At 38.4% G+C, this 17,267-nt stretch overlaps 1 protein-coding gene across 1 annotated transcript; it reads right to left on the bottom strand.

The window, feature by feature from the left end:
• Positions 1–1,932: 1,932 nt before the first annotated feature.
• LOC113296109 (zinc finger homeobox protein 4-like) lies at positions 1,933–8,308 on the bottom strand. Its single transcript, XM_026544447.1, has 5 exons — positions 8,212–8,308; positions 8,045–8,130; positions 3,077–3,224; positions 2,799–2,850; positions 1,933–2,089 (listed from the first exon to the last, which is right to left on the bottom strand). The coding sequence occupies exons 1-5, from the start codon at positions 8,306–8,308 to the stop codon at positions 1,933–1,935; spliced, it is 540 nt and encodes a 179-aa protein (XP_026400232.1).
• Between the last annotated feature and the right edge of the window lie 8,959 nt (positions 8,309–17,267).

Raw genomic sequence — 17,267 nt, 5'->3', positions numbered from 1 at the left:
ACTGCCCACCACCATTGTCCACCGCCAACCACCACCACCACTGTCCACCACCGCCCACCACCACCAACCACCACCGACGACCACCACCACAACCGACGACCACCACTGTCCACCACTGCCAACCACCAACCACCACAACCAATCACCATCACCACTGTCCACCACCGCCAACCACCACCACTATCCACCAACACCGCCAACCACCGCCGCCGCTAACCAACACCACCACTATCCACCAATCACACCGTCGCCGCCAATAACCACCACCCACCGCCGCCGCCAACGACCACCACCACCATGTGGAGTCAACTTGCTAAAGTTGTGTCCATATCGGAGGAAACTAGCTCAAGTTGTGTCCAATAAATAGTGTATAGGAACAAGTTGCAAAACAAAATGGATCCAACTAACTTTCAAGTTGTGTTTGAATCAGAGGCAACTAGCCCAACTTGTCTCCAAATATGGAGGCAACTAGCCCAAGTTGTCTTCATATATGGAGGCAACTATCACAAGTTGTCTCCAAAAAATAAAAATTATACACAAATAAGTGAACCTAGTGTGAGTCGAACACACATCTTCTGACATATAGTCGGTTGTGCTACCATTGCACCACATATTCGTTTATACAAAAACAACATATCAAAATCACATACCAACATCTGTCGCTTCATAACTCTTTACTGCATTAGCACATTTTCAATTGCAAACCCAGTAAGCATACTCACATATTCGCCACACCATCAGTGCTCAACCAACAATTCAAACCACCACTAGACAATACCATATCCTTCATCTCTGCTACTGCAACTCTACCTGCAACAGCTTCATGACCACAACCATCTATGCACACTTGCAACAAGAGCCAATAGATGCAGTCACTTCTATGCCCCTACTCAAACACCATCAGCAACACACAAGCAGTAACAACTTCTTGTTCTGCTTTCACTGCCTGGATATATATTGAGTTCCTGCTCAACTTCCTAAGCATTCATCTATCCTCTTGACTTTAAAGCATGAGCATCAACATCATCATCAACAACTCAACACAAACATGTGCTACCATTTCACCACAAATTCGTCACAACTACTCTAAGATACATGTATAAGATAATTTCAAATGAATGAATGGACCCAAAAACATAACCAAGTTGCCTCCAAACTGGAATCAACTAGCTCAAGTTGCCTCCAATTTGGAATCAACTAGCTCAAGTTGCCTCCAAAAGTGAAAGAAACTTTCTCAAGTTGTCTCCAAAAAAATGGAAGCAACTAGCTCAAGTTGTCTCCAATAGTGGAAGCAACTTGGTCAAGTTGTCTCCAATAGTTTGAGCGCATCCAACACAAGTCCACTGCAACATATCACCACTACTTCTAACACAACAAACCACCTCCACTGCAACATCCACTACCACCACCATTGGTGCAAACAAATCAAATTGGAAGCTCAACAAACCTGCAATATCATCTTCTCGGCCTCTTAACATCAACATCACCAATGCATGGCCATCAACTACATCTCCTAACTGCAACTGCACTATAACCTCAACAAACCTAGTAATAACAAGCATTCCACCATTCATTCATTATCTCACTACTCCATTTCCACTAAACAGCTCAGTCTCTGCAATTGCAACTCAGCAACACCTCACCTCAACTCAACAACCACCAACACCAACCGCATCAGATATTCGTCTTCATTGCCAACTCAAATAACCAATCCCATGAGCTCACACTACTACTCAGCACCTCAATCTCCATCACAGCTTTTTACTAACTTGTTCATTCACTTGCAATTGCAGCTACAAATCATTTCACAACCACACAGCAACTGACTCCTCCTTTCTCTGTAACTGCGTGCAATGTGTTATCAGCTAAAAGACCAGCTGCAATTCAACACACCAAACCTGCAATCCACACATTCCATGTAATCCCTACGGCTTATCTATTAATCCCTTCAATGACACCAAAATCTTCTTGTCTCACAAACTCAGCATCAACTCTACCAACTTGTCTTCTTACTTGCAAGTCAGGTTCAACACCAGAAGCACCATCCACACCATTACCACACCACTGCCGTTCATGAACTATTGTTGCACTATCAAATTATCACAGCACCACCAGTTCCATCTACCCATCACCTGTAATTCTCCATTTCAAGCTCAGTAGCAAAATCAAATCCATCTATAACAGAAATCTCTTCTTTAGAAAAGCACACCATTCATAACTCCATAATCCATTCAATTTCAAACCACCAGTACAATGAGGTCAACATCAAACTTTGGCTTCATATTCTTCTTCTTCTTCTGTTCACATCAAGCACTATCATCAGATTCAACACCATCAAATCCAATAATCAACAAACCCATCTCCTAATATCAACTATGCATCTTGACAGAGGCCAACAAATCCAAGTCTAATAGCAAATCCACTTCATACCCATTCTTCCAATTTCAACACAGATCATTCATATGAACCCTAATTTCCATTACCCAATTCAACCACAGTTTAATTAAAATCCATTTAACCGCAATAAACAATTCCAGGATGGAAACCATACCTTGGGAATAAGCACCACCACCATCATTTGTATACTCTTCTTCTTTCCAATCCGGAAGATATCACCACCACCACCATCATTTGTGTACTCTTCTTCTTTCCAATCCGGAAGATATCAACACCACCACCGTCATCAACCACCACCACAACAACAAACAGTCTTAACCACCACTATCTCAATCGCCAAATTTCACCATTCTAACCAGAACCACCGCGATCTCCGTCAATTTCGTCGTTCTTAATCTGACCTCTTTCTATCTAAATCACCACCAGTTACAATACCACCAACACCACCAGAAACTTTAAAGCAAAACAAAGAAGATAATCAATTTTTAATCGTTTCGGATGATTGGATCTTCAGATCCAACCAACTGTAATCATCGATTTTAGGTTCTTCAATCCCAATCCAGTTGAAATCGAGATGATCTTATCAGAAATCAAAACCTAAAATCAGATCTCAATCTTTATAAATCTGGTTTTGATATTAATCTTTACAAGAAGAAGAAGTTTTGAAATTAATCTTTACAAGATGATGGTGATGGAGACGATTCTGGTTCTGGTGTTGGTGGCGTAGGTTGTGGTGGCGACGGAGATGGAGATGAAGATGGTGGTGGCACTGGTGGAGGTAGTGGAGAGATCCATTGATTTTTCTCGAGTGAGAAATAAAGAAAAAACTGAAGTATAAAATGTAAAGGTTAAAAATGGGATTATGTGAATTATTTTTCTGTTCATAATTTCAATTATACCATTAGGGGTATTTGTAAAGACTCATAAGGGTATTTGTGAAGGATCCTATATAAACCAAACGACTGGGTAACTTATTGATATTATTGAAAATATCCAACATCTACACCCAGATCTTAACAATTACGAAAACAAAATTTACTGCAACCCGGTGCAAATGCATCAGGTTTCCTAAATATTTCACACTAACAACATGTTCGTTTCAAAGAATTGGATTCCGGGGAATCCAATTCCTAGGGAATGCACCCAAGTCCTTGAACCGAACAGTGCAAATCAACTTTTTGTAATTAAGAATTTTGATTCCTAGGAATCCAATTCCCTCCAAAATAGTAGAATTCCATTGCATTGGTCTAATAGTGCAATGGAATTGGAATCCGGGATAAAAACAAAGATAATTGAATTACCTCAACCGAACATGAATTTTTAGGATATGAATTGCATTCCGCGGAATCCAAGAATTGGATTACCCCATAATTGAATTCTTAGGTTTCCAATTCTCCCAACCGAACGGGATGTAAAGATTAGAATTAAGTGGAATCATGGAGCACAAATGCATCAGCTATTCTAATCTGCTGATACTACTACTACCACTACTGAGGGTACCGAGGGTACTTTTTGTTGGAATCTTGCAACAATGAACAGCACGTTAAATGTATCAAAAATAATACGTAAAGAACTAATGCGAAACAATTCTACCGAAATAACTTGACGAGGGCAGAATCACATGTTCAACAAGTTGTCCTTAACACATTAGTTCGCGGGTATACTCGAGTTGAGTAATGATAGACCCCTCACAGCGAAGATGTGTCTAGGATAATACTGCCAGATATAACTTGAGTTAGCACAACGCAAGTTACCCTCTCTTCGAACGCAAGTTAATATCCTAAAGAAACTCGCCAAAAATTAAATCTGTGTAGAAAATGGACTTGATGCATGGCTTAAGCGCATATCGCATGGGTAAAAATATGTATTTTTGTTCACATGCTCCACCCACATTGTTTTACAACATATCCATAAGAACATGGTTATATAGTGGAGCTCCTTCTCTTTTATACCCAATGTGGGACTAAAGAGAGATTCATTCACTCATAAAATGAGCAAGTATCCTTGAACCCATATGTCACTAGATCAAACCACACCAAGACAAAAATATTTTTTTATTAAAACTCATTTTTCTCCAACAGTCCCCCACATGAATGAAATCTCGGGAAACGAAAAAATCAGAGTAAGGAAAATACCATTTAGGCAAAGATGTCCATGAGGTCTTGAACCCTTACTTAGTGAAAAGTTACCGGAACTACTCGCTAAACAGTAAACCTAGTCTTGAACTGATAGCGTTGGTGTAATTCGCAACAAAAACCACGCATGATATTCTCCTGGTGTTGCTAAGTTCGTGTCGTTTTGTCCAATTTGGCCCTGGACATATCCTGTTTCTCAAAATGCTCTAGAGAATTGGCTCAATTCTCATAGGAATTGCCCCACTTCCACATCCAGATAGGTGAGTTCCATCAAGAGTGTTTACTGCTACACCCCACTTCAATCTTAAATTGAAACTGTGGAATTCATTAAGACTTATTTAAAAGTCATCCTCCACATGCAGTCACACTATCAAGGGAAGGGACAGAGAATGAAATTCTCTGATAGTGTTTACCTTTACCCACCATGAATTAGTTGTCTCATTCGAAACCTTGATCTTGGAATCTCCAGTCAGCAAGGTTGAGTATCCTTCATGGCAAGTTTAATTATTGAGCCTAAGCCCCATCCCCCTTGATGCTTTACTAACTATCTCCTTGGACAAACCTTTCGTCAAAGGGTCCGCGATATTCTCCTTGGACTGCGTCCAATCTATGGAAATAACACCTGTTGAGATTAGTGTTTTCAAAGTATCATGTCTTCTACGAATATGTATAGACTTTCCATTGTAGAAGCTACTCTTAGCTCTACCTATCGCAGATTTGTTGTCACAGTGTATATATACAGCTGGCACAGACCTATGCCAGAGAGGAATATCTTCTAAAAAGTTTCTTAGCCACTCGGCCTCCTCTCCTGCTTTATCTAACGCAATAAACTCTGATTCCATAGTGGAACGATCTATACATGTTTGTTTGGAACTCTTCCAAGATACAAACGCACCTGCTAGAGTGAATACTTATCCACTCGTAGACTTAGAATCCTCTGATCATGTTATCCAGTTTGCATCTCAAAATCCATCAAGGACGGTCGGATATCCTTCGTAATTCAAACTAAAGGTCATTGTGTACTTCAAGAACTTTAGCACTCTAATAAGTGCATCCCAATGTATCTGCCCTGAATTACAAGTATACCTGCTTAACCTACTCACAACATAAGCAATGTCTGGTCCAGTACAATTCATCAAATACATCAGACTTCCTATGACTCTCGAGTATTCAAGTTGGTTAACTCCTACACCCTTATTCTTCTTGAGTTTACAGTTAGAATCATAAGGAGTACACACAGGTTTACAGTTAAACTGATTATATTTCTTAAGTATGGGTTCAACATAATGAGACTGACTCACACTATAGCCATTAGAAGTTTTTCTAATCTTCATCCCTAATATGACATCAGCGGGGCCTAAGTCTTTCATGTCAAAGTTCTCATTCAACAGTTTCTTAGTGGAACTAATCACATCCATGTTTGTACCTAGTATAAGCATATCATCAACATACAAGCATGCAATCAGACAGACATCCTTGACAAGTTTAGTATAAACACACTTATCAGATTCATTAATTCTAAAACCACTAGAAATCATCACATGATCAAATTTCTCATGCCACTGTTTAGGTGATTGTTTCAATCCATACAAAGATTTAACCAGTTTACAAACTTTCTTTTCACAACCTTTAACTACAAAGCACTTAGGTTGTTCCATATAAATTTCTTCATCTAACTCACCATTAAGAAACGTTGCCTTTACATCCATTTGATGTATCTCTAAATTATGGACAGAAGCTATAGCAATTAACATCCTAATGGAGCTAATTCTACTCACTGGTGAATATGTGTCAAAGAAATCTATACCTTCTATTTTTCTGTAGCCTTTAGCTACCAACCTAGCCTTGTATTTTTCAACAGTTCCATCTATCTTACGTTTTCTGTTGAAAATCCATTTATAACCTATGGCCTTACACTCTGGAGGTAAATCTACAAGTTCAAAAGCACTGTTTACTCGGATGGAATCCATTTCATTAAAGGAAGCTTCTTTCCACCATGGAGCTTCAGGACAAGTCATGGCTTCTCTATAATTCTGAGGATCAGACTCGGCTAGGTATGTAATGCAACCAGGATAGGTTTTCTTAGTTTTATCCCTTTTACCTCTTCTAGGTTCTACTTCTGGTTCATCTTCCTCTAAAGGTAATAACTGACGAGTTAAAGGCACATCTAGGGGATCATATAAACATCTCTTTCGAGGATTGCGTTTCAAAGGAAAAACATTCTCAAAAAACTCAGCATCCCTAAACTTCATGATGGTATTCAGCCCTATGTCAGAAATTCCAGAACTGACAACCATAAACCTATGAGCACTAGAATGCTCAGGATACCCTATAAAAACACAATCAACGGTTTTGGGTCCTATCTTATTTGTCTTAGGAGGAGGGATGGCCACCTTTTCCAAGCACCCCCACACTTTGAAGTAATCATAAGAAGGTTGTTTGCCTTTCCATAACTCATATGGAGTTTTGTCTGATCCTTTAAAGGGTACTCTGTTCAAGATGTAATTGGCTGAGAGGATAGCCTCCCCCCACAAATTCGAAGGTAATCCTGAACTAATCAACATGGCGTTCATCATATCCTTAAGGGTACGGTTCTTACGTTCAGCTACACCATTGGATTGAGGTGAATAAGAGGTTGTAGTTTCATGTATTATGCCATGTTATTCACAGAAAACTCCAATAGGAATTAGATACTCACCACCACGGTCAGACCTAAAAGTTTTAATGGTAGCATTCAATTGGTTTTCAACTTCACGTTTATATATCTTAAAGGCATCTAAGGCATCGTCCTTCCCTCTAAGAAAATAAACCTGACAGTACCTCGTACAATCATTTATAAAAGTGACAAACCATTTCTTACCACCTCTAGTTTGAACTGACTTCATGTCAACTACTTCTGAATGAATCAATTCTAAGGGTTTAGTGTTTCTATGGACATTCTTCCTGAATGATTTCTTAGCATGCTTAGATTCTACGCAAATCTCACACTTATGACTTTTATCTAAAGTGAATTTGGGTAAGCAGCCTACGCTAGCCAGTTTATGCATTGATTTGTAATTTACATGACCAAGTCTACCATGCCAAACATTCGATGACATACACATGTAAGCAGAAGAATCATTCAATTTCACTTCAGGACAGGTTACATTAAGTTTGTTAAGACCCCCAGTCTTATAACCCTTACCCACATAATCATTTCCCTTAGTTACTATAAGTTTTCCAGACTCAATTGTAACTTTAAAACCCTTATCATCTAAAACATAACAAGAAACAAGATTTTTGCAGATGTCTGGAACATGAAGAACTTTATTCAATGTGAGAGTCTTTCCATATGTGAGCTTCAGACCGACCTTTCCTTTTCCTGCAACCTCTGATGTAGATGAGTTATCCATATAGAGTTTCTCGCCTTCCCCTACCTTCTGGTAGGAGGTGAACAGGTATTTGTTCCCACAAACATGCTTGGTAGCTCAAGAGTCTATCCACCAGTCCATCACATTGGTCACCAAATTAACTTCAGACACTACAGCAGAAAACTCGTCTTTGTTCTTCTCAACCAAGTTAGCATTATTCTTGTTGTCCTTACGTTGTCCACAGTGAACTGCCATATGACCAGTGTTTCCACACACCCAACAAGGACCCTTAATTTTAATAATGCTCGATTTTGGTTTACGAAACATACCTTTCTTGTTAGGTCCATGCTTTGAGTTGCGATTGTTATTGTAACCTTTTCCAGCTTTGGATGACTTGTGTTCAGACATATGAGCTTTGTTCGCCATGTCCCTTGCAGACGACACGTTCTTGTCTTTGGTGCACAACATCTCTTCCACTTGAATCTTCTTTCCCAATTCAACCATGTTGATCTCGCCAGTTTCATGTCTCAGCTTTTTTTTGTACTCCGACCAAGAAGATGGTAACTTCTCAATCACCGCAGATACTTGAAACGTTTCATCAATGACCATACCTTCAGCAAGAATCTCATTAATGATTTGTTGAAATTTGAGGAATTGATCAACAACAGGCTTATCATTCGTCATCTTGAAGTCCATAAATTTCTCCACCAAAAATTTCTTGCTCCCTGCAGTCTCAGCTTGGTACTTCGCTTCTAACGCAGTCCACAAATCATAAGCACTGAAATTATCTTTAGTGTTGTAAAAATCATGCATCGCATCTTCCAAACCATTCATGATATGATTTTTAGCCAGAAAATTCGACCTCTTGTTATACGCGAGCTCCTCCTCGTTCAAAACTTCAGCATTCATCAATTCTTCAGTTGGAACAAATACATAATCCAGTTCATGATGGCTCAGATAAAACAACATCTTTGATTGCCATCTCTTGAAATCCTTTCCGTTAAACTTCTGTGGTTTTTCAACGTCGTTCTTTCCCATTGTTACAAGGAGCTAATGTGTTAAGATTATTGGAATATTGCAACAATGAACAACACGTTAAATGTATCAAAAATAATATGTAAAGAACTAATGCGAAACAATTCTACCGAAATAACTTGACGAGGGCATAATCACAGGTTCAACAAGTTGTCCTTAACACATTAGTTCGCGGGTATACTCGAGTTGAGTAATGCTAAACCCCTCACAGCGAAGATGTGTCTAGGATAAGACTGCCCGATATAACTTGAGTTAGCACAACGCAAGTTACCCTCTCTTCGAACTCAGCAACGAGGATGGAAGTAAAAACGTATAGCGAAAACCTTAGAATAAAAAAAGAATTTTCGGTGTATTTGTAAACAAAATTTCAATTTGTATTTATAGGATGAAATACTTGCAAATCAAGTTAGGTTTTGGTTTTCTTCAAAAACAAGTAAAAAGAATTTACCCATAAATAAAACTCTTTAGAAAATATTTTTGGAATTAACATCCTAAAGAAACTCGCCAAAAATTAAATTTGTGTAGAAAAGGGACTTGGTGCATGGCTTACGCGCATATCCCATAGGTAAAAATATGTATTTTTTTTCACCCTCCCCACCCACATTGTTTCACAACATATCCGTAAGAATATGGTTATATAGTGGAGCTCCTTCTCTTTTATACCCAATGTGGGACTAAAGAGAGATTCATTCACTCATAAAATGAGCAAGTATCCTTGGACCCATAGGTCACTAGATCAAACCACACCAAGACCAAAACATTTTTAATTAAAACTCATTTTTCTCCAACAATCCCCCACATGAATGAAATCTCGGAAAACGAAAAAATCAGAGTAAGGAAAATACCATTTAGGAAAAGATGTCCATGAGGTCTTGAACCCTTACTTAGTGAGAAGTTACCGGAACTACTCGCTATACAGTGAACCTAGTCTTCAACTGATAGCGTTGGTGTAATTCGCGACAACAACCACGCATGATATTCTCCTGGTGTTGCTAAGTTCGTGTCGTTTTGTCCAATTTGGCCCTGGACATATCCTGTTTCTCAAAATGCTCTAGAGAATTGGCTCAATTCTTATAGGAAGCGGCCCCACTTCCATATCCAGATAGGTGAGTTCCATCAAGAGTGTTTACTGCTACATCCCACTTCACTCTTAAATTGAAACTACGGAACTCATTAAGACTTATTTAAAAGTCATCCTCCACATGCAGTCACACTATCACATCAACACCATAGGGAAGGGACAGAGAATGAAATTCTCTGATAGTGTTTACCTTTACCCACCATGAATTAGCTGTCTCATTCGAAACCTTGATCTTGGAATCTCCAGTCAGCAAGGTTGAGTATCCTTCATGGCAAGTTTAATTATTGAGCCTAAGCCCCATCCCCCTCGATGTTTTACTAACTATCTCCTTGGACAAACCTTTCGTCAAAGGGTCCGCGATATTCTCCTTGGACTGCGTCCAATCTATGGAAATAACGCCTGTTGAGATTAGTGTTTTCAAAGTATCATGTCTTCTACGAATATGTATAGGCTTTCAATTGTAGAAGCTACTCTTAGCTCTACCTATCGCAGATTTGCTGTCACAGTGTATAGATACAGCTGGCACAGGCCTATGCCAGAGAGGAATATCTTCTAAAAAGTTTCTTAGCCACTCGGCCTCCTCTCCTGCTTTATCTAACGCAATAAACTCTGATTCCATAGTGGAACGAGCTATACATGTCTGTTTGGAAATCTTCTAAGATACAGACGCACCTGCTAGAGTGAATACATATCCACTCGTAGACTTAGAATCCTCTGATCATGTTATCCAGTTTGCATCGCAAAATCCCTCAAGGAAGGCCGGATATCCTTCGTAATTCAAACTAAAGGTCATTGTGTACTTCAAGTACTTTAGCACTCTAATAAGTGCATCCCAATATATCTGCCCTGAATTACAAGTATACTTGCTTAACCTACTCACAGCATAAGCAATGTCTGGTCTAGTACAATTCATCAAATACATCAGACTTCCTATGACTCTCGAGTATTCAAGTTGGTTTCCTACACCCTTATTCTTCTTGAGTTTACAGTTAGAATCATAAGGAGTACACACAGGTTTACAGTTAAACTGATTATATTTCTTAAGTATGGATTCAACATAATGAGACTGACTCACACTATAGCCATTAGAAGTTTTTCTAATCTTCATCCCTAATATGACATCAGCGGGGCCTAAGTCTTTCATGTCAAAGTTCTCATTCAACAGTTTCTTAGTGGAATTAATCACATCCATGTTTGTACCTAGTATAAGCATATCATCAACATACAAGCATACAATCACACATGTCCTTGACAAGTTTAGTATAAACACACTTATCAGATTCATTAATTCTAACACCACTAGAAATCATCACATGATCAAATTTCTCATGCCACTGTTTAGGTTCTTGTTTCAATCCATACAAAGATTTAACCAGTTTACAAACTTTATTTTCACAACCTTTAACTACAAAGCCCTCAGGTTGTTCTATATAAATTTCTTCATCTAACTCACCATTAAGAAACGTTGTCTTTACATTCATTTGATGTATCTCTAAATTATGGACAGAAGCTATAGCAATTAACATCCTAATGGATCTAATTCTACTCACTGGTGAATATGTGTCAAAGAAATCAATACCTTCTATTTGTCTATAGCCTTTAGCTACCAACCTAGACTTGTATTTTTCAACAGTTCCATCTATCTTACCTTTTCTCTTGGCCTTACACCCTGGAGGTAAATCTACAAGTTCAAAAGTACCGTTTTCTCGGATGGAATCCATTTTATTAAAGGAAGCTTCTTTCCACCATGGAGCTTTAAGACAAGTCATGGCTTCTCTATAAGTCTGAGGATCAGACTCGGCTAGGTATGTAATGCAACCATGAAAGGTTTTCTTAGGTTTAGCCCTTTTACCTCTTCTAGGGTATACTTCTGGTTCATCTTCCTCTAAAGGTAATAACTGACTAGTTGAAGGCACGTATAGGGGATCATCTAAACATCTCTTTCGAGAATCGCGTTTCAAAGGAAAAACATTCTCAAAAAACTCAACATCCCTAGACTCCATGATAGTATTCAACCCTATGTCAGAAATTTCAGAATTCACAACCATAAACCTATGAGCACTATAATGCTCAGGATACCCTATAAAAACACAATCAACGGTTTTGGGTCCTATCTTATTTGTCTTAGGAGGACGGATGGCCACCTTTTCCAAGCACCCCCACACTTTGAAGTAATCATAAGAAGGTTGTTTGCCTTTCCATAACTCATATGGAGTTTTGTCTGATCCTTTAAAGGGTACTCTGTTCAAGATGTAATTGGCTGAGAGGATAGCCTCCCCCCACAAATTCGAAGGTAATCCTGAACTAATCTACATGGCGTTCATCATATCCTTAAGGGTATGGTTCTTACGTTCAGCTACACCATTGGATAGAGGTGAATAAGAGGTTGTAGTTTCATGTATTATGCCATGTTCATCACAGAAACCTCTAATAGGAATTAGATGCTCACCACCACGGTCAGACCTAAAAGTTTTAATGGTAGCATTCAATTGGTTTTCAACTTCATGTTTATATATCTTAAAGGTTTCTAAGGCATCGTCCTTCCCTCTAAGCAAATAAACCTGACAGTACCTCGTACAATCATCTATAAAAGTGACAAATCATTTCTTACCACCTCTAGTTTGAACTGACTTCATGTCAACTACGTCCGAGTGAATCAATTCTAAGGGTATAGTGTTTCTCTGGACATTCTTCCCGAATGATTTCTTAGCATGCTTATATTCTACGCAAATCTCACACTTATGACTTTTATCTAAAGTGAATTTGGGTAAGAAGCCTACGCTAGCCAGTTTATGCATTGATTTGTAATTTACATGACCAAGTCTACCATGCCAAACATTCGATGACACACACATGTAAGCAGAAGAATCATTCAATTTCACTTCATACGGGTTACATTAAGTTTGTTAAGACCCCCAGTCTTATAACCCTTACCCACATAATCATTGCCCTTAGTTACTATAAGTTTCCAGACTCAATTGTAACTTTAAAACCCTTATCATCTAAAACAGAACAAGAAACAAGATTTTTGCAGATGTCTGGAACATGAAGAACTTTATTCAATGTGAGAGTCTTTCCAGATGTGAGCTTCAGACCGACCTTTCCTTTTCTTGCAACCTCTGATGCAGATGAGTTACCCATATAGAGTTTTTCGCCTTCCCCTACCTTCTGGTAGGAGGTGAACAGGTCTCTGTTCCCATAAACATGCTTGGTAGCTCCAGAGTCTACCCACCAGTCCATCACACTGGTCACCAAATTAACTTCAGACACTACAGCAGAAAACTCGTCTTTTTTCTTCTCAACCAGGTTAGCATTATTCTTCTTGTCCTTACGTTGTCTACAGTGAACTGCCATATGACCAGTGTTTCCACACACCCAACAAGGACCCTTAATTTTAATAGTGCTCGATTTTGGTTTACGAAACATACCTTTCTTGTTAGGTCCATGCTTCGAGTTGCGTTTTTTTATTGTCACCTTTTCCAGCTTTGGATGACTTGTGTTCAGACATATGAGCTTTGTTCGCCATGTCCCTTGCAGATGACACGTTCTTGTCTTTGGTGCACATCATCTCTTCCACTTGAATCTTCTTTCCCAATTCAACCATGTTGATCTCGCCAGTTTCATGTCTCATCTTTTTCTTGTACTCCGACCAAGAAGATGGTAACTTCTCAATCACCGCAGATACTTGAAACGTCTCATCAATGACCATACCTTCAGCAAGAATCTCATTAATGATTTGTTGAATTCGAGGAATTGATCAACAACAGGCTTATCATTCGTCATCTTGAAGTCCATAAATTTCGCCACCAGAAATTTCTTGCTCCCTGCAGTCTCAGGTTGGTACTTCGCTTCTAACGCAGTCCAAAAATCATAAGAACTGAAATTATCTTTAGCGTTGTAAAAATCATACATCGCATCTTCCAAGCCATTCATGATATGATTTTTAGCCAGAAAATTCGACCTCTTTTTATATGCGAGCTCCTCCTCGTTCAAAACTTCAGCATTCATCAATTCTTCAGTTGGAACAAGTACATAATCCAGTTCATGATGGCTCAGATAAAACAGCATCTTTGATTGCCATCTCTTGAAATCCTTTCCGTTAAACTTCTGTGGTTTCTCAACGTCGTTCTTTCCCATTGTTACAAGGATCTAATGTGTTAAGATTGTTGGAATCTTGCAACAATGAACAACACGTTAAATGTATCAAAAATAATATGTAAAGAACTAATGCGAAACAATTCTACCGAAATAACTTGAAGACGGCAGAATCACAGGTTCAACAAGTTGTCCTTAACACATTAGTTCGCGGGTATACTCGAGTTGAGTAATGCTAAACCCCTCACAGCGAAGATGTGTCCAGGATAAGACTGCCCTATATAACTTGAGTTAGCACAACGCAAGTTACCCTCTCTTCGAACTCAGCAATGGGGATGGAAGTAAAAACATATGGAGAAAACCTTAGAATAAAAAAAGAATTTTCGGTGTATTTGTAAACAAAATTTCGATTTGTATTTATAGGATGAAATACTTGCAAATCAAGTTAGGTTTTGGTTTTCTTCAAAAACAAGTAAAAAGAATTTACCCATAAATAAAACTCTTTAGAAAATATTTTTGAAATTAATATCCTAAAGAAACTCGCCAAAAATTAAATTTGTGTAGAAAAGAGACTTGGTGCATTGCTTACGCGCATATCGAATGGGTAAAAATATGTATTTTTGTTCACACGCTCCACCCACATTATTTTACAACATATCCATAAGAATATGGTTATATAGTGGAGCTCCTTCTCTTTTATACCCAATGTGGGACTAAAGAGAGATTCATTCACTCATAAAATGAGCAAGTATCCTTGGACCCATAGGTCACTAGATTAAACCATACCAAGACCAAAATATTTTTTATTAAAACTCATTTTCTCCAACACTTTTCAGTACAGTCCAGTTAAATAGGTAATTTGACTGATACCTGCACAGCACATGTAACAATGACAATACGACTTCCAAGGCTAGAAACTCGCCACAGGATTGTAAGATGAAAATGTGATAGTTCTTTTTTAGTAGTGAACACATTTGTAATTATAACGGACCAATGTTTAAGTTGGTCAAAAACTTGTTTACAATTGGCTTTACCATCTCAGGATCACAGAATAGCCTTTTCAGATGTGAGTAATCTGGCTTATATTTGAACCTGATCAATGATCGTCAATGGTGGGAGCATGATATGAACTATGACAGATGATTCGCCGAGCACCAATAGGTAATACGAGATATTTAGTTTGATTCACCATGTATCAATGAACAATGATTACAAAAAGAACAACAGAGACTGGTCCCGTTACAAAAAGAACAAGAGAGACTGGTCCCAACACGGATACACCATATTTTTCTTGTGGACAACTTATTTAGCATGATCAATCTGGACACTAATTACTGTGAAGGTGCTTAATTACAAGGAAGAAAAAAACGCTACTGAGGCATTACCTCTATGGAGTTGCCGTTTCTCAGTTCCAGCTCTTAACCCCTGCCAGGGAAGGCTGAGAAAAATAGATCAAAATAAAGTTAAACCTTATTATCAGAACGACCCAGAACCTAATAGCAAGAAGGCCAAATACACTGAAACCAAACACTGTAAGAAGAACACGGTTACATTTATTCACAAAGAAACTATGTATCATCTCCAACAAAACAATTACCCACCAACCTAATACATGACAACATCGTCAACTTTTATTCATATGAGATGCCTTATAATATGGTTACAATGGGTAGTCAACAAATCATTGGGTCTGTGTAAACAGTAACGCAACCAAAATAATGTGAAAGACTATAGCTCATACTCAAATTAAGCACTGTTGGAACTTAAGCTATGACACATAAATGGAAGAAATCAAAGGAAGAAGTAAAAAAGTGTTAAGGACTGCTCGGGTTACCAAGAAGCAAAACCTGACACACTGTGTTCTGCTCTTGTTTAGTCTCCTAACAGTGAAAGTAGATTTAATCATTACCAACACGCAAATTCTAAACATTGGCCTCTTTACTGCCTACCCTCAAATAACACTTGAATGTGAATTCACTTTGCTTGAAGATAACAGATACAAGGTAGTTTGATTCTTCTACTTCACTTTGTTGTTAAGATTTGGAATAAAAATGGGTGCCCTACTTGGTTGCAAATTTGGCTAATAGCAAGACCCATAAGGTATTTTAAATTTCTCTCATTCATCTTACAGCAGGGGTTGTAGCTCATGACTCATCTTTGATGCTTGTAAAGGGGTGGATTTAGGTAATTAGGTAATGTCATCCAATTTGCATTGCTAAGAACAGAGAATAAGAAAGATCCCTAAGCCTCAAGGTTTCATCATATTGCTCAATAAAGCTATACAGAGAATAAGATCACTAAGCCTCAAGACTACTTTTATGGTTTTTAACAACGCCCAAGTATGTTTAATGCTACAAACTATCAATCTTTGGAGTTTCAAGGATACAATTTTCAACTAATCTCATACCGCATTTGTGTCCACCTGTCCAGAATCATGTCCAGACTCTAAACTAATTTTCTTTCTCGACATCCAGACTTTCAACAACTTAATATATGATATGCTAAGCTTTGCTAGTGACAGTATTGGTTCAAGACTTTGAGAGTGTAAGACTGTGTCATGCAACTTCATCGTGCCAAACCACAACTACCAAATGTCTGCCAGAGTTAAAATATTAAACTAATTCAACACATCAACAACTGCAACTAACCAGCTCAAGCAGATGAATTTCATGATTATTAGAAAACTCGGATAAATTAAAAAGTCTAGGAGAATCAGAAAATACCTTAACCAATGAACACCTTGTATCATCGTCATCCATCAAGTCTCCATATTACTTTCTCGCAAGCCAGAAAACTAGCAATCCCACACTACCAACAAGTAACTGACCACTTGCAGAGGTTGCGAATATTTTCCATCCAGTTAAAATTATATCGTCCAAAGTTCAATGCTCTCGGATCATTTCGTTGGTGGCAGCATCCAGAGAATAGGCAAGAGCCAAGTAATAGGAGTGAAATCGATTAGCAGCTGCATATACAGAGTTGCAAAAATGATCCAGTACAAATCCTTTCTAAAATTTATGACTGTTCCCCTTGCTGGTAGTCATAGCTGAAGACTATTCAAAATTGGAAGGTGGCATAAGACTAACCCAAACTGCTAATAACATTTTACACTGATAATGTCTAAGCTGAAGTAACTATGTCTCCCCATGCTAATAACATCCTCACTCTGCATTC

This window comes from Papaver somniferum, chromosome 7, assembly GCF_003573695.1.
Source record: "Papaver somniferum cultivar HN1 chromosome 7, ASM357369v1, whole genome shotgun sequence".
NCBI lineage: Eukaryota > Viridiplantae > Streptophyta > Magnoliopsida > Ranunculales > Papaveraceae > Papaver > Papaver somniferum.
This window is presented reverse-complemented; position numbering and strand designations above follow the sequence as displayed.

Bases quoted from the DNA above. Each gene is read 5' to 3' on its own strand.
- LOC113296109 (XM_026544447.1), bottom strand. From the start codon at position 8,308: ATGGCGAACAAAGCTCATATGTCTGAACACAAGTCATCCAAAGCTGGA. The intron at 2,851-3,076 runs GTAAAGATTAAT...TTTGCTTTAAAG, and splicing joins GTCTCCATCACCATCATCTT to TTTCTGGTGGTGTTGGTGGT. The intron at 2,090-2,798 runs GTCAGATTAAGA...ATAATTTGATAG, and splicing joins GGTGATTTAGATAGAAAGAG to TGCAACAATAGTTCATGAAC.